The sequence below is a fragment of the Mixophyes fleayi genome, chromosome 4 (genome assembly GCF_038048845.1).
Source record: "Mixophyes fleayi isolate aMixFle1 chromosome 4, aMixFle1.hap1, whole genome shotgun sequence".
NCBI classification, from domain to species: domain Eukaryota; kingdom Metazoa; phylum Chordata; class Amphibia; order Anura; family Limnodynastidae; genus Mixophyes; species Mixophyes fleayi.
The window spans coordinates 279,577,400-279,600,837 of record NC_134405.1 but is presented as its reverse complement, the minus strand read 5'-3'; the positions used below and the strand labels follow the sequence as shown (position 1 = coordinate 279,600,837).

The 23,438-nt window shown below is 39.9% G+C and overlaps 1 protein-coding gene across 1 annotated transcript in view; it reads left to right on the top strand.

Annotated features, from left to right (window-relative positions):
- Window positions 1–22,987, top strand: part of FGF18 (fibroblast growth factor 18) — a 357,374-nt gene extending 334,387 nt beyond the window's left edge. Inside the window, exon 5 of the mRNA XM_075209783.1 lies at window positions 21,615–22,987. Coding sequence (XP_075065884.1) covers window positions 21,615–21,881 — 267 coding nt within the window. The 3' untranslated portion in view covers window positions 21,882–22,987. The remainder of the gene's footprint in view (window positions 1–21,614) is intronic.
- Window positions 22,988–23,438: the final 451 nt, after the last annotated feature.

Genomic DNA, 23,438 nt, shown 5'->3' with positions numbered 1-23,438 from the left:
CGACACCTTTGTTCTGCATAAGATCTGCGTCTCTCATTCACACTCATTACCTGCTTACCCATTCCTGGTTACAATACTTTTTTCGGGCTACACCCACTTTGTAGCACTCCCTTCCTCGCACAATACCTTTTGCTAGTTTTAAAACCTTCAAGCATTCTCTGAAAATCCTCCTCTTCAAGTAAGCTTATAAAATTCCTCAACCATCTCTTAACTGCCACAGGTTACCCTATTACCAACTTTTTCACAGTTCACACAAGACAACAACCCTTTGACCAACATCGCTGTATGACTAGATCATATAGCCCACTAAGCATGTTTTACCATTGCAATTTGGCTGGACTAATATGCAATATTTAGCACTTAACATCACATATCAATCTCCCATTGTCCCATAGATTGTAAGCTTGCAAGCAGGGCCCTCTTACCGCCCTGTCTACCAGCATTACCCAGTATTGTTTTATTAATGTGTTTCTTCACAATTGTAAAGCGCTACGAAATTTGCAGGCGCTATACAAATAAATGATGATGATGGTGAGGAAATATATGATGTTATTTCCTTGTTTCCCAATGGGAAGGAATTCCTATGGAGATTTACAATAAACTCTAAGGGCTAGATTTACTAAGCTGCGGGTTTGAAAAAGTGGGGATGTTGCCTATAGCAACCAATCAGATTCTAGCTGTCATTTTGTAGAAAGTACTAAATAAATGAAAGCTAGAATCTGATTGGTTGCTATAGGCAACATCCCCACTTTTTCAAACCCGCAGCTTAGTAAATCTAGCCCTAAAGGTTTTTTGTCCCCAAACTCTATGTCTCCATAAATGTCCGAAGCCCTTATAGTCTTACTACCCAAATCAGGGAACAAACAATTGTTTCCATGGCCCATATCCCTATTGACTGCTGATGTCAAAATATTGGGAAAATATTGGTAATGCATCTCAACAGAGCATATTTAGCCCCTTGTGGGGGAGTTTGGCAGGATAATTGATTTGACCTTTCCTTAGTATGGGAGCCAGCAGAGCACCTTTTAGCATCTGATGTGGGAATTTCCCAGTGTTTTTGAATTATGTGCTAAAGTTTTGTGATACATAATAAGAATGGGAGTGGATTGTCCCCCAATAAATACAAGAATGTGCCTCTTTGGACTGGATCTGAAGGACAAAATGCATAAATCAGACAATTATTGTCTAACTTGTTCATGCTGGCCTATTATTGCCAGGAAAAGAATGGCACCTAAAAATCAGAGTATTTGTGATTTGGTCAGTTTTGTGAATTAAACAATTGGTCGTGAAAGGTTTATGTATAGGAGTTTAATATGATGGATACATATGAAAAGATTTGGTATAGATGGATAATATCTCTTTTTGTGCTGAAAGAATTAAAGGAAAGGAATAGCTCACTGTGATTTTGCTTAGAACAGGAACCAGTTTCCATGTCTCTGTATGATATTTGTAGTGCTGATTGGGCTATATATAACAGCATATCGAGTACATTTGGATCTGTATATTTTAGCTATATCTCATCACTGTAAGGAGAATTGTTGTGTCATATGAAAATGCCTGCAATGTTTTCATTTTATGGAGTAGAAAGTACTATGACACATATAAAGCACCTCTTTGAAGGTAACGGTTTAACTGTTTGTACATTTAATAAACTAATAAAATCAGTTTGAGTTAAAAATAGTTACCAGCTAAGTTCTATTTTTACAAGGTCCCGGCCTCTCATAAACTCCTTTAGCAATCTGTCAGCTCTGTGAACACTGATAACGACTCCCGACCAATTTGCTGTTGTACTCTTCAGTATGTTCCCGGTCTCAGACGCTCGGCTTTCTATCGATTTGGTACAGACCTGTAACCCAATCACACTACTCCAATAGGCACACCAGGTGAGACAGATCCATAAACAGCTCCGGATGGAGCAGAGATTCCCCATAGTTCATGTTTTGATATGAGAGTGAGATACAACGTTTAGCGCAGGAACCACATATGAGCTGGTAAAAGTTGACACTCTAACACCAGGCTCATTAGAATCACAAACACTCACTGAGCTCTCCCTGCAGGGCTCTCTTAAACTGTCAACATTTTTCACAAGGATAATCCCACTAGAAGGGTTATGTCCATGTCAGCTGCATCAATACTTACTGTGATTAGTCTAGGGGTTGGATATGGACTCTATATTCAGGGCCTGATTAAGGGTTCTGGCCGCCCTAGGTTAATACGGCCGCAGCGCCCCCCCCCCCCCTCCGAATATATAGGTGTATAGGAACACTCCTGAATATGAATGTTCAGGTGTATTCTTCAGCATTCAAATTTAGACAGATAGTGCCATTGTCTCTTACCTGTTCTTGCTCTTCTCTCTTGCAACTTTGTTATCCTCTCGTTGGCTTCTGGAAAGTTGGCGTCCTTTTTTGAAAATGCAAAAATGTATTATAATGCAAACCCTGAATGATTAGGCCCTTTAGTTAAAACAAAACACTCCATTATGGCCAGCTAATAGTACCCCATTGGACAGGCATATATAAGCAATATCTGAATATTTGTTGTCAATCAAAAACAAACCTCTACCAGCCCCATCTCACTAATATTTAGTATTCTAGTGATTGCTGAGACCACCCATGTGACCACCACACAATCATGAGATTCTGCCCCCCAAAGCTGCTCTATTTTTTAAAAAGCCCCTGCAGCCATTTTCCTTAACCACAACCCCCCGCACAGCCATTTTCCTTAACACCTGCTGCAGCCATTTTCTTTACCTCCCACCCTGCATCCATCCCCCTTGCAGCTATTTTCCTTACCTCCACTCTGCTAACTAGCTATCCCCCCCCGTCACATCAAAACTCCCCCAGTCACATATATCAGCCCCACTCCTCTGCCCTCCTTCATACATATCAACCTCTCTACCTCCCTATAGATTTTCATGGCAGCCCCCCTCCCACCCTATAGATTTGTATGACAGTCCCCCTCTCCCTCCCTATACATATGCATGACAGTCCCCCCTCTCCCTCCCTATAGATATGCAGGGTAGTTCCCCCCCTCCCTATAGATATGCAGGGTAGTTCCCCCCCCTTCCTATAGATATGCAGGGCAGTTCCCCCTCCCTATAGATATGCAGGGCAGTTCTCCCCCTCCCTATAGATATGTAGGCAGTTCCCCCCCTCCCTATAGATATGCAGGGCAGTTCTCCCCCCTCCCTATAGATATGCAGGGCAGTTCCCCCCTTCACTTACCTGTAGTTGTGCCAGCGTCGCTCCTCTCCTCAGATCAGCAGATAGGAAGTGAAGACGTCCTGCTCCCTGTCTGCTGCACAGCAACAGGCAGCCTGGTGATTGGCTGTGTGTTGCTAACCACTGACCACCAATGCTTTTGATCGTTGAGCCCTCCACCCCCCCCCGCGGCGATCCCCCCCCCCCCGCAGCGATCCCCAGCGGTGACCCCCCCCCCTCCCCCACCCCCCAAAAAAAAAATTAATGAAAAAAAATTTACAAGAAAAAATTAAAAATAAAAAATAAAAAATAAAAAAAATAAAAAATACCCACAGTGCAGCGTTCCCCGGGACCGAGCGCCCCAGGCTGCAGCCTAGTCAGCCTAGTGGTTGATCAGGCCCTGTCTATATTAAAGCAGAGTACACGATCGCACAATGCTTTTGCAAGCCCTTTTTTGCCAGGTGAGTAAAACAATCAATGACACATAAAATGCACCTACCAAGGCACAATTTGAAATGGAAGGAAACAAACAGTGACAAGAATTGTTCCTTCAGTAATGACGCTCAGTAGAAAAAGGGGCGGGTTTTATTTTAGGTCATGATACTATTTGGTGGACATTTATAAGAACTATACATTTTTATTTTACAGCTGCTTTTATTTTAGTACATTTTTCTCTGTGCATTTTTAATAAATGCCCCCAAATGCAAACAATAATTGGATTGCAGATAAGCATAGTAACAATATCTGCCAAGACCAAATCGGCAAATGATGCAACTATTAAACTTTTCTAAATTTGTAATTAGTAGGAGTCACCAAATTATTTTGGGGGCCCCATTCCCCTAGGGAATTGATCCCCATGCTGAACATGACTATAGCTGATTGACAGTAAAGCAGAGGAACCCTATGTCGGAGGTTTTGCCCTGCTATAGTGTCACCAGCCCAGCTTGTCATAGCCTAGTGCTGGTAGCTGTTTGTTTGCCCTGATTTTGCAGCTACCAGTCTAAGCAATGAGCGTTGGTACTGGCAACAGATTGGAGCAGGGGGGGGGGGCACTCTTTTTTAATCTCTTTAAAATACATTAAAACACCATACCAGCTGGCATATCAACAACTTCATTATACGCTTAATGGCTTATCATAATGAATCATTTCAGCGACAGGGCCTACAAAACTGTGGCTGATATGATTGGTTTGTTTGGACCCCAACAAAACGAGCTGGCAAAGAAAAAAAAGAGGTGCAAGATGGAATTGTCCTTGGGCCCTCCCACCCACCCTTATGTTGTTGAAGTAGGACATGCACACTTTAACAAACCAATCATTTCAGCGACAGGGCCTACCAAACTACTGTGGCTGAAATGACTGGTTTATTTGGGCCCCCACACAAAAAAAGCTATTAATCTCTCCCTGTACAAACTAAACTGGCTCTACTGAGGCAAGATGTCATCCTCATCCTCATCCTCTGATTCCTCGCCCCCTTCAGTGTGTACTTCCTCATCCTCACACATTATCAATTCGTCCCCACTGGACTCCACAACCACAGGTTCCTCTGTAGTCTCTGGAGGCCAGTACTGGTCTTGATTGAAGAATTGATAATTCATTTTTATGAACATCATTTTTTCAACATTTTGCGGAAGCAACCTCCTTCGCCGCTCACTGACTAGGTTCCCCGCTGCACTAAAAACTCTTTCCGAGTACACACTGGAGGGGGGACAACTCAGGTAAAATAGAGCCAGTTTGTACAGGGTCTTCCAAACTGCCTTTTTTTCCTGCCAGTAAAAATAAGGACTGTCTGACATGTCTACTTGGATGGTGTCAGCAAAGTAATCCTCCACCATTTTTTCAATAGTGACAGCATCCAATACAGCAATAGTAGACATGTCTGCAATGGTTGGCAGGTCCTTCAGTCCGGACCAGATGTTCTCAGCATCCCCGCCAGCGGGTCGTTTAGCAAAACTCAGCTTTTTCCTCGCAGCCACAGGTGTGGAAGAAAATGAAGGAGGAGCTGTTGGCATGTCACGGTCCTCTTCAGAGGACAATCTCCTGACCAGCAGGTCTTTGCACCGCTGTAGACTTGTGTCTGCCGGAAACAGAGACACAACATACGCTTTAAAACGAGGATCCAGCACGGTGGCCAGAATGTATTCCTCTGACTTTAAAAGAGTGACCACCCTCGGATCCTGGCAAAACGTACGAAGGGCTTCATCCACAAGAGCTACATGCTTTGTTGAATCGCAATGCTTTACCAGCTCCTCCCTCACTTTCTCCAGCTGCTTCTGCAACAGCCTGATCAGGGGAATCACCTGACTCAAGCTGGCAGTGTCGGAACTGACTTCTCGTGTGGCAAGTTCAAACAGCTGGAGAACCTTGCACAACACGGAAATCAGTCTCCACTGCGCTTGACTCAGGCGCATCCCCACTCCTTTGCCTGAGTGGTAGGTGTCTGTGTAGGCTTGAATGGCCTTTTGCTGCTCCTCCATCCTCTGCAGCATATAGAGGGTGGAGTTCCAGCGCATCACAACCTCTTGTTTGAGGTGATGGCAGGGCAGGTTCAGGCTTTTTTGATGTTGCTCGAGTCTGTGGTAGGCACTGGCAGAATGCCGAAAGTGTCCAGCAATTTTGCAGGCCACCGCAAGCATCTCCTGCACACCCCTGTCACTCTTCAGGTAATGCTGCACCACCAAATTTATGGTGTAGGCAAAACATGGTACGTGCTGGAAATTGCCCATATGTAATGCCCGCACAATGTTACTGGCATTGTCTGACACCACAAATCCCCAGGAGAGTGTAAGTGGGGTAAGCCACTGCGAGATTATTTCCCTCAGTTTCTCTAAGAGGTTGACAGCGTTGGGCCTCTTACTAAAACCAGCGATACACAACGTTGCCTACCTTGGAACGGGCAGCCGTTGTGGAGATGCTGCTACTGATGCAGCTGCTGGTGTTGATGCGGAAGGCGATGCATCTACCCAGTGGGCTGTCACAGTCATATAGTCCTTAGTTTTCCCTGAACCACTTGTCCACATGTCCGTGGTTAAGTGAACAGTGGGTACAACCGCTTTTTTCAGAGCACTGAGGACACTTGTTCGTACTTCTCTGTACATCTTTGGTATCGCCTGCCTAGTGAAGTGGAATCTCAATGGGATTTGGTACCGTGGACACAATACCTCCATCAACCGTCTAAATCCCACTCCACTGATGGCGGACACCGGACGCACGTCTAACACCAACATAGTTGTTACGTCCGCAGTTATCCGCTTTGCCATAGGATGACTACTGTCGTACTTCGTGCTCATGGCAAACGACTGTTGTACGGTCAACTGTTTGGTGAAAGACGTAGCGTTCTTACGACTTCCCCTCTGGGAAGATGACTGACTACCAGCAGCAACAGCAGCGGCAGTAGTAGGCGTACCGCTGCAGAATCCTCCGGAAGAATCCCGGATTGAAGAGGACTCAGTCATGCCGGTGACATGGCCTACAGGACTATCTCTGATGGAGATCGTGGAGGAAATTGACGAGGAGGGTGTTGCTGGTGTGTATACAACATGACCAAGGGATTTAGGTGTCCCTGGACTGCTGACGGTCCTAGCCACAGGTCCTGAACTAAACACTGAATTATGAAGGTTCTTCAGGTGACGTATAAGGGAGGATGTCTCTAGGTGGCCAAGATCCTTACCCCTGCTTATTTGAGCTTTACATAAGGAATATATGGCTATACATTTGTTGTCCGGATTGGGATAATAATAACTCCAGACCGAAGAGGTGGATTTTTTGGTCCTCTGCCCAGGCATGACGATGGGCTTTTTCATCCCATGGACAACAACTGTTTCCCCCCCTGGTGCCTCATTTAAGATAACCACATCAGCATCCTCCTCGTCAAGTTCCTCCTCAGAGCAAGCTACATCAATATCCTCCTCCCGGTGTACAACATTGACACCTTCATTAGCCAAATCTGTAACTGGACTGTGGGTGATCCTTCCAGCATATGCAGAGGACGTGCTGCAAATGGTGGAATTAGCCACCTCTTCCCATACAGTGATGGGAAGGTCAGGCTTCGCAACCACCAACACCCTTGGACTCGCCTTGGGGATTTGTGATGCCATCTCTTTAGAATGCAGAGTTGTTTGCTGTGTTGTTGATGACAGCTTAACTCTCTTAAAGTTTTTTAGAGGGGTGGGGAGGAGGAGGGCTTAGATCCTTGGGTGAAGCTGAACCACTAGTCATGAACACGGGCCAGGGCCTAAGCCGTTCCTTGCCACTCCGTGTCGTAAATGGCATATTGGCAAGTTAACGTTTCTCCTCAGATGATTTTAATTTTCTTTTTTTGCTAATTTTTGTGAGCTTTGGGTTTTTGGATTTTACATGTCCTCTACTATGAGATTGGGCATCGGCCTTGGCAGACGACGTTGATGGCATTTCATCGTCTATGTCATGACTAGTGGCAGCAGCTTCAGCATTAGGAGGAAGTGGTTCTTGATCTTTCCCTACTTTATCCTCTAAATTTTGGTACTCCATTATATGCAGCACAAGAGAGCGTACCCCTAAACCACACACACTCGGCAAAGCCTTTACAAATTATCTGCAGCACAGGAGAGTACCACTGGACTGGAGTTATACAGCAGTACCTATTTTTTGGTACAGCAGCAACAGTGAACGTAGTTTGAAATTGCAGTACCTATTTTTTGCTACAGCAGCAACAGTGAACGTAGTTTGAAATAGCAGTTCCTATTTTTTGGTACAGCAGCAACAGTGAACGTAGTTTGAAATTGCAGTACCTATTTTTTGGTACAGCAGCAACAGTGAACGTAGTTTGAAATTGCAGTACCTATTTTTTGCTACAGCAGCAACAGTGAACGTAGTTTGAAATAGCAGTACCTATTTTTCGGTACAGCAGCAACAGTGAACGTAGTTTGAAATTGCAGTACCTATTTTTTGGTACAGCAGCAACAGTGAACGTAGTTTGAAATTGCAGTACCTATTTTTTGGTACAGCAGCAACAGTGAACAAGTTTGAAATTGCAGTACCTATTTTTTGGTACAGCAGCAACAGTGAACGTAGTTTGAAATTGCAGTACCTATTTTTTGGTACAGCAGCAACAGTGAACGTAGTTTGAAATTGCAGTACCCTTTTTTTTGGTAGAGCAGCAACAGTGAACGTATTTTTATATATTGCAGTACACATATGTTTTGACTGCAGGAACAGTTAACCTATTCATATATTGCAGTAGAAATTTTTATAGACTTTTTTTATAATTTTTTTATATTTTTTTTAATTATTTTTGTAAAATTTTTTTATAATTTTTTTTTTACTTTTTAATAATTTTTAAATAACAATGGCCTTAGCAGAACAGAGCACAGGACACAGCACCACTGGACTCAGCAGGACAGAACACAGGACACAGCACCACTGGACTCAGCAGGACAGAGCACTGGACAAAGCACCACTGGACTCAGCAAGACAGAGCACTGGACAAAGCACCACTGGACTCAGCAGGACAGAGCACTGGACAAAGCACCACTAAACTGATAAGCAGGACAGAGCACAGGATCTCCCAAATAACCACTGAAAATAAGCAGGACAGGGGCTCCCAAAATACAACCTCCCTCTTCAGTGATCGCAGGCAGAATGAAGATGGCGGCCGCGGGGGGGTGAATTTATGACATCCGAGTCTCGCGAGATCCGACGCGAGACTTGGATGTCATAGCCTCGTTTTGGATTTATTTCGCGGCCGGAATTACCCGAACAGTGCTCGGATCCCGTCAGATCCGCACTGTTCGGGTGGGCTCGGATTAGCGAAATCCGAATCCGCTCATCTTTAACGTATATATTGTAAAAACGTGTTTAGTTTGTAAACATGAATTGGCTTGCTGATCGGGAGATTTTTGTCATTCGTTGGTAAAATCCTTAACTATATCGCATTGGGAGAAATTTTCTGTAGTGTCTTAGCCTTATTCCCAAAGACATTATGCTATCATGGACTTTGTTTTAATAAATATAGTAATTTGCTCACTGTTGTATCATTTTGTTGGATAAGTATAAAATTGAGGTTGCAACCAAGCTTAGCAGGGAGCTCTTGTTTTTTGCCAGACACCATTTGAGTGGTGTCCGGGTTTCTCTTGTGTCTTTTGGAAAAAATAGAATCTTTCCTGTGTAGGTTGTTTCTGTCTGCTGAGCAATGGGTTTCTGTTCATGTGTATGAATTGTGTTTACTTGCTTTGAAAGTCTTTTGCCTTAGGAATGTTTAAATATGTTCACCAGCTGTCCTTTAAAAGGAAAAAAACACAGCAGAAACTATGTGGTTTTGTTGCACCAGTTGTGCCTGCTTAATGTTTCTTTGATTCATTTCCTTAACCCTGAGTGTCACAGATAAATAGCCCATGAATATTATTATGGAAGCAACTATCTATTTCAGCTAAGGCCTGCATCCAAAATGGTTAACTTCGATTTGTAGGTAAATAAAATATTACAGCATAGGCTCCCATTTAATATAGTGAACTAAAAGAAAAAAAAACTTTAAGTTGCAATCTGCATTTTATTTGTAACCAGAGACCTTAGAATATTTCTTTCTCTGTGGAAATTTAAAATCTAAATGTTGTTTGAATTTAACATCTTACGGGAATTAAGAAATATCTATTTTTTTTTCTTATTTTCATGTCTCAGATTCATCTGGCTTTTTTCCAGATTAACATTTCTGTCTGCGTGTTCAGCTTTCATTCCAGATCCACATGTTTTCTGCAATTTGTTGTAATTTTAATACCAAAGGCTTTCTTCAAAGTATGCTGACTGATTTTAAAAAGAGTATTACAAGTTACCCACGATATTGTTATATAAGCAATAAAGACAGAAATATATTTTATATGTTGAAAAAAAACCTTAAGCTAGTTGGCCTCTCCCCCAAGGATTTTCTCATTACATCTTTAATAAAATTGTATGACAAATCATATTTTTAAATGGAGTGTTTGAGGTTTTTCACTTATTATTTATTAATATTTTTTATTTTTTGTGACAGGCTTAAGCGAGTTGTTTCTGTCTAGCTGCTGAATTATAAGTTCCAGCATAAAATTTCATGTGTGTATGTTACAGAATTTAGACTGTAAGCTCCAATGGGGCAGGGACTGATGTGAATGAGTTCTCTGTACAGCGCTGCGGAATCAGTGTTGCTATACAAATAAATGATGATGATGATGATGATGGGGGATTAATAGACCCTTTAGAGGGCATTGAATGCCACCTCAGGGGTTAATAGTTTAATCCTCCCCCACTGTCTCAAGGGATTGGAAGACATTCCAAAGGTATGGGTGATCAATTTATTTATATACAAGGTCCCTGTCATATGGGGAGGGGGGTGTATCAAAGAGCCCCTAGCTGTAACTAATATTATTAATACTGGGGGCTTGTTTCATATTAACCTATTTTGAACACTGAGTAGGAAGAGGGTAGTGTGAGATCACTGAATTGTCTTGCCTTACTGAGAGTTTACAAGGCACATGCTTTTCCCATAAACTGCAATGTTTTATTTGTACACTTAAGTTTCTTTTGCCAATTTTGAGAAATGGAATTTAAGCTAAAGCACACAGTCTATCATAAAAGCTTCACTTGTGCCAATTTTCATGGATAATTTTTTGGCAGTATTTGATTTTACTTGGCTACATTTCCAAATCAGAAAAAGTTCTAAAAAAAATTCCAGCTCTTTGTTTTTAAACTGCTCCTCTCTCAAAATTAAAATTGTCTGGATTGATTCCAACCCCCCCCCCCTCCAAAAAAAAGAAACAAAATAAATGCAAAATGTGTAATTTCATGCCTATTGTCATACATATAAGTTCTACTATTCTGCTATATTTGTTATTAACATCAGAGATTAGGAAGTTATAAGACTTAACTATACTGATGAATTAGTATAATCTCTATAATATAAATGTCTAGTGGCGTGTGTTAGTCTGTCTGTGTGTGGAAAAAATAAAACCAAGCTGCAGCGCCACCTGCTGGGCGGAGTTATACACTGACCTACTAAATTCTTAGTGTGTGTGGAAAAAAAATTTCAGAAAGGGCTGAAATTTGGTATACTAAGATGTTTTTAATTTGCTAATTTAATTTGTTAATTGTTAAAAGTGTTTATAAAGATTTTAAAAAAATATATATATATATTTCTTAAAGGAGAAGTGACAGTTGGGAGTGGTTGGTGGTTGCCGGGGGTGACAGTTGGGAGTGGTTGGTGGTTGCCGGGGGTGACAGTGGGGAGTGGTTGGTGGTTGAGGCCTGGGCTATGGCCCAAATGCATGACAAGAACCTTTTTAACACCTTAAGTAGCTTGATTTGACTAGTATGCATGAGTATCATGCAAGGGGTTAACTTGTTTTATATATATATATATATATATATATATATATATATGTATATATATATATATATATATATATATATAAATATAAATATATATATATATATATATATATATATATATATATATATATATATGTCCTTTCACTCTATACCTATTCTGCAGAATTCATCGTTTTATTAATTAATAAAAACATGAACAACGTGAATCCAAGTTAGTCTACATCTTTTCATAAGACAAAATACCAGTATGTGGAAGCCTCCTAGGCTGGTACAGATGTGAGAGTTATCTAAAGTGAAAATGTCACAAATTATTAAGTTAGATTTAGTTTTGTTTTTTTGATTCAGTGATTATCCTGTGGTTGAGTTGGCAATGTTGGGACAATGTTTCTACTTTCAGCAATTTGATTTCTAAATATTTTATTACTGGTTCAGAGAAACAATGCTTTAAAGGGAGAAATGTAAAATTTTTAATTGTTTTTATGTTTAAAATTGTGTGAAAAAAGTCAATTGTGTTAAACACAGGCATTTAAAAGGACTCATTGAAATGAATTGACCCATTGAAATGAACTGACCCATTGAAATTAATGGGCCCATTGAAATGAATGGAGCTCTACAGCATTGTTGACATTTTTTCCTAATATCATCTGCTTTGACCATTTAGCAGCAGGTAGTGTGCAACTTGAGAGCTTCAATTACCCACAACCCATGGTGATAGGGGTTCCAGAATATTTTTTTCAGCATTACTATCATATAGGCACCTGCAATATTTTTCATTATGTGACCCCACCTTTATGGGTTTAGTGGAAACAAAGACATGATGTCTGCTGTTAAGGATTTGGAGTGGTGAGGTGCCCAATTTTTTTTTCTTCATTTATTTATGTCAGCACATAATATAATTATCTTTTATTTATAAACAGAGATTTTTTTCTTCAATTCACTCGGGTTCCCAGTGTGTGTGCTACATGTAAAATCCCCATTGACATAAATAAGCAGTTGAAATGAATGGTAAAAAATGCCATATGTGCATAAAAGTTTTAAATCTCACTCATCTCATTGGTTTTGAAACAATCTCTTGTGTTTTAAACCAGTTGTCATGACCAGCACTCACCTGAGCCTGTGTGACATTTGTGTGACAAAGGGTTAATCAAAAACAACCACCTGGTCTGTCTAAAAGGATTAAATTCATCCTTATCTATGCCACACACTAGCTTTGCCTTTCCAATTATGCCACCACCAAGTTTTTATGTGAAGAGCCGACACTCTTACTCAGCAAGCATCACAATTGACTTTAGAGTTACCACAGACCACAATTTTATCTCGTTTCAACTATGTAGCGTTTTGACCAAATGGGCGTGTGAATTCGTAAGAATACAGAGAACTGAACTTATTAAGTGTAATTTAATATGGAAAATACATCAACAATGCTTAAGATAAAACAATTAATTAAATGACATATAAAAGTGTAATGCAATGGTTTCTTGTAAAATAAAAAGATAAACACAGAATTGATAAAACTCAAGTATGATCATGTTTCTGTTGCTGGGAGAAACAATCAAAAAATGGGATACTCTTCAATATCAGATTGACTCCCCAAAAATGAAAAATTCCTTAGAGTTACAGGACAATTTTAAAACATGCTGCAGGGCCCACAGCTCCCTTCCTGTGATATCAGAAATAAAATTATGTGTAAATGCAAATTAAAGTTTTATGATTCCTGTTAAAAACACTTTTTCTAGTTAGATTTTATTTATCCTATCCTAACGTCTCACCAGTATGGCTTACAAATATGATTTTACCTCCACACAACAGGTTATAAGTTTCCCTTCACCTGCATACCCCACATGCTTCCTGTAAGTATGATATTGGAGAAAATATGATAGGACATTTTCCTATGACCCTATTCAGCCTGAATTTGTCATTAACATATAACCCTGTCTTAGCAGTTGAAATGTCGGGGTTTAGTGCATATCACTGTCCTGAAAGAGATATTTTCAAATATCAACTTCAACTTTTGCGACCCGCCATAAATTGATACAAGGGTACAATAACCATGGGTATGAGGCCCTTTTATCTAAAAGAGCCATCCGGGGAGAACAGAGGAGGTTTACATAATCAAAGGAACACATTGATTTAGTTTCAGTTTGAAAGTATTAACCCCTGGCTGTACACAGCTCATCTGAGCCATATCAACAGGGCCTAATCAGCCAACAGGGCTGACCAGGCTGCAGCCTGGGGCGCTAGGTCGTGGGGGGCGCAGCAGCGCTGGGGAAGAAAAATAAATTTCTTTTTTTTTGCCCAATTCAAACAACTCCCCCCCGCCCCGCCAAGCTCCCCCCCCCCAAAATTCTTATCTTATAGGGTCCGCCCGTGTGTATGGAGTCCACCTATGACTCCATACACAGGCTCAGCTAGTGTAGGCAAAAGACGGCAGATGACAGCTAATCACAAGCTGTCAGCTGCCGTCAGTGCGGGCGATGTGCGCTGTTCAGTGGGTCACGTGAGATGTTAACATCTCACGAGACCACACTGATCAGACAGACCGCGCAAAACCACAAGCACCGCCGGACACCGGAGAAGACCAGAAGAGGAGTTCACAGGCAGCGGCAGGTAAGTAAAACTTTGAGCGAGCACTAAAAACTGGGAGCACTAAAAACAGGGAGCACTAAAAACTGGGAACACTAAAAACAGGGAGCACTAAAAACTGGGAACACTAAAAACAGGGAGCACTAAAAACAGGGAGCACTAAAAACTGGGAGCACTAAAAACTGGGAACACTAAAAACAGGGAGCACTAAAAACTGGGAGCACTAAAAACTGGGAACACTAAAAACAGGGAGCACTAAAAACAGGGAGCACTAAAAACGGGGTGAGAGCATTTTCAGGCACAATAATGGGGGGGGAGGAGAACCAGGCATTTTCAGGCACAATATGGGGGGGGGAGAACCTGGCATTTTCAGGCTCAATATGGGGGGGAGAACCATGCCATTTTCAGGCACAATATTGGGGGGGGGGAGAACCTGGCATTTTCGGGCACAATATGGGGGGGGGGGGAAGAGAACCTGGCATTTTCAGGCACAATATGGGGGGAGGGGGAGAACCTGGCATTTTCAGGCACAATATGGGGGGGAGAACCATGGTATTTTCAGGCACAATATGGGGGGGGGGAGAACCTGGCATTTTCAGGCACAATATGGGGGGGAGAACCTGGCATTTTCAGGCACAATATGGGGGGAGAACCTGGCGTTTTCAGGCAGAAATAATTAATTAATGGGGGGGGGGCAGTGGCACAGATCATGACTGGGGGTGGGATAATAGGCTGAGTGGCTTTACTTATTATTCTCTATGGGGGGGCAGTGGCACATATCATGATGCAGGGGGGGTAAGCTGCAGGGGGATAAATATTTTTCTCTATATGGGGGCCAGAGGTGAGATCATGATGCAGGGGGGGAATAAGCTGCAGGGGTCATGAAAATTATAAATTGGCTAAGGGCTGGGGGGTTAATTAACTGTCTGTCAGGGGTTGGTAGATGTTAGTATATTATTATAAATAATTTTCAAATCTTTTATTGTCTATATATGCCTGTAGTAAGGGGTTGTTTTATTTGGTCATAATGGAGTGTTGTGTTTGAATCATTCAGGGTTTGTTAACATTTTGCATTTTTGCACATTTTCAATACAGGACCCCAATGTTCCAGAAGCCAACTGACAACAACGCTTCAAGAACAAGCAAGAGAGAACGTCAGGTAGTCTGCACTGCAAGATCAGGTAAGAGAGAACAGCGCAATCTGTCTAACTTTGAATGTGGATTTTTACTTTAGTGACATTTTAATGTGTTTTCAAACTAATGTGGACCTGATTCATGAATGTAAGTAATAAAAAAAAATAAGTAAGTTTTCACCTGGACAAAACCATGTTACAATGCAAGGGGTACATATTAGTTTATTATTTTGCACATAAGTTAAATACTGTCTGTTTTTTTATGTAGCACACGAATACTTGTTAGCTTTATGTTTACAAGGAAATTTAAAGTTGATCTAGGACATGCCCAACCCCAACTACAAACCTGTCCCCACATTTTAATTTACATCCCCCTCCAATGCAACATGGTTTTGCCCATGTGCAAAGTTAAAATTTTTGGGGGATTTCCTTTCCTTAATGAATCAGGGCCTGTGTGTTTTTATGTATTAATTAATATTTTACAATTTTGTGCATATATATACACACACACACGTATATACACGCACACACACAGTGGTGAAGTGGGCTGGCAGACTGTGGTATAAATATAGAAATATAGATACTGGATGGGGCGGGTGGCACGCGCGCGGGGGGGGGGGGGAGGGCGGCAACCGGTGTGTTAGTCTGGGGCGGCTGGAACCCTTAATCAGGCCCTGCATATCAAGCTAGGAATTAATTCACAAACACATAGTTGCAGTTTTATATGGCTGGAAATTAGCTTGCACACAATACCAGTGAAATCATTTGAACAATTTCCACTGTAAATGACTAAAGTGATCCGTCATAGATTCCTTTTCTTCGATACTTAACACTGGATAAATCGGGGTCTGCAGTGAATTTTGGCATATCTGGTGATTTCTTTTCCTGAGGTTTGAAAAACTAGAAAGTTTGAATTGAATAGATTTGATGATTAGCAAATTAACTTGTAAATCACTAAAATATTGCAATGTTTGTCACCATTTCTGCAAATTGCACTTCAGAAATGATTAGCTTTTGCTATGTGTTTGTTCAACCATAAACCGTTATTGGCCTTTAAGCAGGTGGTTTTATGTACTGGCTCTACTCCTTTTTACATTTATCAATTATCATCCTGAACCATTGCTGTTGTCACTTAATATGCACCACTATATCATAGACATTAACTGTAACTTTCAAGTGCTGGATTCCTCTTGAATTAGTAGAGCTTTCGCATAATAAAATTGTAAGCAGTAAGAAGCCGGAAATAAATCTATACCATGTATCAAGCTTTAGTGAGGGACACTTTTTTTCATGCTCAGATCAACTAAACGCAGCAACATTCACTTCATCTTTGTTTGCTAGGGACACTTACCACTGCTTCTGATTTCTGTGAGGGAATGGGGCAGGGAATGTACAGTAAGGGGCGTGCCAAACTCGAGTGCACACAGCCACGTCTGAATGAAGCTTTGGGCATCTCAAAGGTGCTTGCTTTTGTGCCTGATTACTAGTGATGGCCATCTCATATGCATGCTATAACATGTGTTTGCAATCAGAAGCGACTGTACAAATGTATTTTGTGTTCAGAAGACATTAAGAACATCCTAATAAATGTATTTCATATACAGTAAAACAAACATATTATTTTTAAAAAAAAACAAAACAAAAAAACTGTTTTATCAATAATCCCTATTTTATTAACGGGTGACATTAACTGATTTTTTCTTCTGTGCATTCTTTTGCAATTTTATATTCTACATAGGCATTGGACGTATCCTGCAGTTTCTTGTGTAGTGGAGTTGAGCAGACCTACACCTCAATTTATCAGCGCACATATCTTCAGATCTGTTCCTTGTTGAATTCAGGTGTACATATGCCCGAATTCCGTGCTTTTCAAGATAAACACATGTTGCGCTCAGTATGTGTGCCTTGATGAATCAGGCACACAATGTGATAATAACTGTTACGATGCCGGTATGCCAAATCTAAGACCTCTTGTAGAGTCCTCGGGTATTAAGCACTAGGAAGTGCAGGCTTAGGTTGCCAAGTATAGTGCAGTGAGGATGTGACACCGGGAGGTCTAAGGAGAACAAGCACAAGTGTCGAACAAAAGTCCAAAAAGAATTGTGTAAAAAAGAAGTCAGTTCAAACCTTGTTAAAAGATTTGCTGCATTTGTGAAGACTTGGTGATGCAAAGTTTCATCATAAAGAAAATGTGTTAGATTGCCAGGCACTGGATACTTTTGCCTCTTTAGGGACAGAAGAGAACATGTGTTTGTAAAACTGTTTAGTTGTTGTTTTGTTACAAAGAAAGCAAATGTTTTAAAAGTCTGGAAAGGATTTCATGGGTTAGGCTGTCACAGTTAAAGAAATGGGTTAAGAAAAAAAACTTGTTTTTTGCTGAAGTCTCAAGTGTGTGAATCTGCATACTGAAGAGTTGTCTGTGGTCCAGAATCTGTACAAAGCAAAACGGATGTTTGCAAACAGAATTAATGAGAAAGTTACTGTGGCAAATGTTGGTTATTGCAGTGGCGCGCGTAAAGTTTGTTGATATAGAAAATGGCTTGATTTTTATGAAGACAAAGTTTTCTGCATTTCAAGTTTTGATAAGTCAAGTTGTTCCCTGTGGGTATTGGGCCGATTCATTAATGAATGTAAATATCGATATGTGCTGTATTTCGAAAAATGGAAACAATTACTTTCTTATCTTTTTTAAATGTTTTTTCCTTAATGACTAGGGACCTGATTCATTAAGGAAAGTACTTATTTATTCACTTAGGTTTTCTTCTGGACAAAACCATGTTACAATGCAAAGAGTCCATATTAGTTTATTATTTTGTACATAAGGAAAATACTGGCTTTTTTTCCTAGATAAACTTTACATTTTAGTGTACAATTAAGCTATTAAGTATTTGTGTACTACATGAAAAAACAGTTAATATTTTCCTTATATGCAAAATAAAAAAACTAATATACATCCCTTGCATTGTAACATGGTTTTGTCCAGAAAACTTGAGTAAGAAATCTTACTCAATTTCTTACTTAACTTTCCTTAATGAATCAGGTCCTATATTACTAACAGGTGACAATAATTGAATATGTTTACTGTGTATTTTCCTGTGACTTTATATTCCACATTCTACGTATCCAGCAGTGTCTTGTGTTTGTCTCAACAAGTGTCGCATAAGCAGTGCGTATCTAGGCCTATATTCAACAACTGATGTTTCTTCAGATACACTTGTAGATGAATATGGATGTGTGTATGCCAGATTTATCTGCATTTTAAAAAAACACACAATATATTCATTTTGCGTGCCTTAATGAATGAAGTCCATTGTGTTTAGTTAAGATAAACATGGGAAAGAAAAACAGAAAATGAGTGTTTGACACGCCTGTATGCAATCTTTCTGTCTTGCAACGTCCCAACATGCCGGGGTACAAAACTAGGACTGAAGTATGCTGTCAGGTAATAAAGCAAATTTGTTGTAAGGAATAGATTTACCATTTATGGAGCACCTCGGTGCGATGATGGAGCATGCTCCTTTACAATATGCTGAGCTAAAATATGATGTTTCAGAGAAAGAGACATTTAAAGTACAAAAGGAAAATATATGTAAAAATAATTTGACCAGTGCATGAGTGTGGTACTATATCTGCCTGTAGTGGACTATGTGACTATGGAAGACTTTGATCATATAAACCATTCTGCATAAGATAATTTGATTTATTTAGAGGAAAAAGAAGTGCTTGAAAAATGAATTGTCACGAGCCGTCACGTTAGCCCCGATGGCTTGTGTCTTATGTGAAGCAGCCTCGCTTTAGTCCTGGCTGTTGCCTGGGCAGCTGGGATGCTACTTCCTCCCCTTCACACCCCTGCTTTTGCCTAGGTAATGGGACGCTCCTGCTACTTCTGCCCTGGCTGTTTTACAATCACATGATTTCAGCCTCCTATGTGTTCAGTGGTGAGCTTGCATATGAGAAAGTGGCCCATCAAACACTGCTCTTAAAATAAAAAAGACTCTTTAATTGTGGACTGTGATTTAGAGGAAGATCATCTAATTGTAAAGCAGAAAGAATGTCAACAGAATGTTGAAACTCTCAAAATACTTGGCAAAAATTAGAAATCCTTTCACTTCCTACACTCACCCTGAGTGGGCGAAAAAGCGATACGCTGAAAAAAATAATTCAATGGTGAAAAAAGGACAAGAGTGGGAAGACCTCTACTTCCAGCCAAGCACTAAAGAGCTGAGTACAATCAGCAGCAGTAATGATATTCCCATAGCTAAGATTACTGAGCAGGTGAAGTTGTCTAACACCAGGTCAGAGTCTTCTTCTTCTTCAGAGACACATGTGCTGGGCTCAGAGATCAGCAGCATTGAGTGTGTCCAACATTGTCACTTAACACTTGATCCATTCCTAACAAGATTACTCCAACATAGAAGAGATCTTCCAGACACGTTACTACCATGGGTCTGTCATCTCTAAGAACAAAATCTGAGAGTTTGAGGTGGAGGCAGAGAGAATAAGCATGCGGATGGGAATATATGAACCCAATGCTGCTGCCCTGGTTTTGCAATACAGTGAGCAGTGTAATGAGGCTTATTAATAATTTTTTGTCCTTGCAGAGAGTGAGCAGTATCTCATTCTTGGATAGTTCAAAACTGCTGGAGTCAGATCAGTAGCTTAAGAGTTAGAGGTTGAAAACTTTATGCAGATGCTGAAGCGGGTACATAATTGCATAAAAATTGCAGTGAAAGCAGCAAAAACACTTCTGAAGATAGCTGGATGGACAGTTAAACTCAATATGCTGGAACTGGAGAGCATCCTTATATTTCCTCCAAGCTACAGATGTTTCCAAGGTGAAAACCCAAGATAGAAATTGAATATGACATCACTGAATTAAGAGTAGAACCAGGTCAGCCTTGAAAGTGTTGAAAGGCCCTGGTCAAGCAATGAAAGAGGGACTTCGGCAGCAATAGCCTTTCCCAAAATCATTCACCCGAGAGATTGGTAGCTGCGGAGGGGGCTGTGTGTTATAATAGCAGGTTAGGTGGCCCTAGTTTTTTGTTTACTGACAATGAAAAGTACGTTTATGTTGACATTGTTGAAATTTGCTGGTTGGGGACCCTATGTTGCACCAAAAAAATGGCACTGTCAGAACTGAAATCATAGCTGCATTGATAAATTTGTTAATTAAGACAAATTTATTTCTGCGTTGCCCGCAGTTGCATGGACTGCTATGACTATAGTTGCACCCTTGGTTCCAACCACAGCTTGGGTTCACTCCTCTACAACCAGACTCCATGTTTACTTTTCCATATAAGGATGTCTGGTGTTTTATCATAATAACAAATAAGAATGAGTTATCCCTAACTTGAGAGCTGTGGTCAAGCAGTCGTCCGGCATATAGGAGAGTTAGCAGCAGTAATCACTGTGCCAAAGGATAAATCCAGAGACTTGGTCAGTATCAAGCAACAGTCCAGTACACAGGCGGTTGGTAGTAGTTGCATATCAATGGTGGTGGAGTGTAGTTAGACAAGAATGAAAAGAGAGACGCTTTGTGTCACTGGTGCTTTTTTTTTATGCCATGTGTGAAAAAATTGTGCAAATATTTATTAATGTTACAGACCTCTCATTTTGCCATCACAGAGTGATGAAACACTGTAATGTCATTTAGGTGAACCTAGAGATTGTGCACTCACTTTCTTTGCTCAGTACTGGATACAGTCATTAATCAAACCTATATTCAATTTCGGATTCACTGTACTATTATTTAAGATTCCATTAGAAGGGTCACAGACAGTTACAAGCCATGGTTTACATCTAGAGATTGAAGAGTAAGAAAACACTTCCCCCCTTTGATGTCTATTACTCACATAAGCTAACTTTAGTTATCAAAACCTTTAACATAGCCATTTTTCTGGCAAAATATCAATTAATTTAGCTATCCTATTCATGGGCCTATAAAACACAAAATGAAAACAAAATGCCAAAAATATAATACAATAAAACAATACTAATGTACTAACATTGTTCTCGAGGGAGGTCAAAAGCAGTTACAACATTCCAGCCACACACAGATTCACTCCAGGGGGTATGTTTGCTAAACTGCGGGTTTGAAAAAGTGGAGATGTTGCCTATAGCAAGCAATCAGATTGTACTTGTCATTTTAAAGAATGCACTAAATAAATGATAATTAGAATCTGGTTGCTATTGGCAACATCTTCACTTTATCAAACGCGCAGTTAAGTAAATATACCCCCAGAATTAGCCATGTCTAGTGCAGTATTATTATACTTCAAAATTATTATGTAATATATGAAAAACACAAAATGTATGTACATTTTTTGATTATTGATTCTTTTGCTTTGTGTTGATTTATCTTTCAGCCCGATGGAACTAGCAAGGAGTGTGTCTTCATTGAAAAAGTGCTAGAAAACAAATATACAGCTTTGATGTCCGCTAAATACTCGGGCTGGTATGTTGGTTTCACCAAAAAAGGAAGGCCCCGAAAGGGCCCGAAAACTAGAGAGAACCAGCAAGACGTGCATTTTCTGAAGAGATACCCAAAAGGTTTGGTGGAGCTGCAGAAGCCTTTCAAATACACTACAGTAACAAAGAGGACTAAAAGAATACGTCCCACTAAGCCAAGTTAAGAAAACACACGCAGACCTATTTGATAAAACATATTTAGTGTAAATCTAGAGCAAAACAAAATAGTATTTCTTTGTAAAAAAAATAAATAAAAGTGCCAAGTATTTATTCCAAAAGATATGACGTAAGAAGAAACAAACAACACGGCACTTAAACAAATAAGTATTTCGTAATAATTTTGCACTAGATTTGAGCTAAAGCATTTTATTAAATAATATTTAGTGGTATCAATGTCACAGCCTTCAACATTACTGCACCAGAGGAATATTTTTAAGTTTAAAAAATGAGGAATAAAGCTTTATTTTTATACTTTGTGTTTAGAAATGCAACCAGGAATGATGGGAGACCTCACTGTGACTTGAAAAAACTTTGTTCTATTTAAACTGACGTAGGTGCTATCATCTTTTCCAATGCATAGCCTCTGAGCAGATAACCAGTGCAACAACAAGAACCAAAGGTTTTTTTTTATTCTCCCAAAGTGATATGAACGATTTGCAATAACATATTTATTACCTGCTGCAACCTTTATCCAAATAACTAGGTGAGCACAATGAGTAATTGAGTTTCTTTGGAATTCTCAATGCAGTCTTTCATGTTAACGACATAAGGTGTCACATTTGTGTGATCCTGCACTAGGCTCACTTTTTAAAGAATGCTGCTAATACATACAAATGACTTCATCATCTGATACAATCAATTAGTACAAACTACATGTAAACGTAATGTGTGTATATTCATATTTAGATGTGAAGTGCATGTTCTTTTTTACAAGAACATTTTAGAAATTACTTTTTTTTTTTCCAACATTTTATACATGAATTTTGTTCAATTCAGTTTATTGGAAAAATCGTGATAGTTGTGTTTTTCACAAATGGAAGTTACATGTTACTGGGGAAACCATGCACTATGTAAGAGGAGTGCATCTTTCCCATCTACAGTATGTATATAGCTATTTATTGCACTTTTGTATATAACAGTTCAATAAACAAAGTAATGCTGCCTCAGTATTCCAGACATATCTAAAAAAAGAAAACCAATGCTAGCAAAAAACACATTTTTTCACAAAATGTGTTTTACTTTAACACATTCTGGTTTTTTTTTAAACTTTGATCAAGTGAACATATATTACATTTTGATAAGCTAAAAGGAAAGCCAGTATTTCAGGAAGACATTATTATTTTCAGCATCAATATGTACTTGGCTTAAAAATTTAGATATAGGTAATTAAGGGGTATGATGGTAGGGGTAAGAGGTTAGTTTGTATACCCCACCCATCATACCCTGCCAATGCAGGGATACAAACCTGCATCCACTATGGGAAAGAGTGTGTAACAGTCACACATGATTAGTGTTTTTGTAAATATACTAACTTAAATACATGCTGATGACATAGTATATATGAAATAAGTAGTCTACCTTTGCAAAACAATTTCCTGTTGTGTTTTTAAATTCAGGATGAGGTTACTTTGTGACCTTACAGAGTGTAAAGGGAAATTATTAGTTGTAGTTACATGATAACTTGTGCAAAAGTAAGATGTTATGCACTCCTGGCTTTCTAG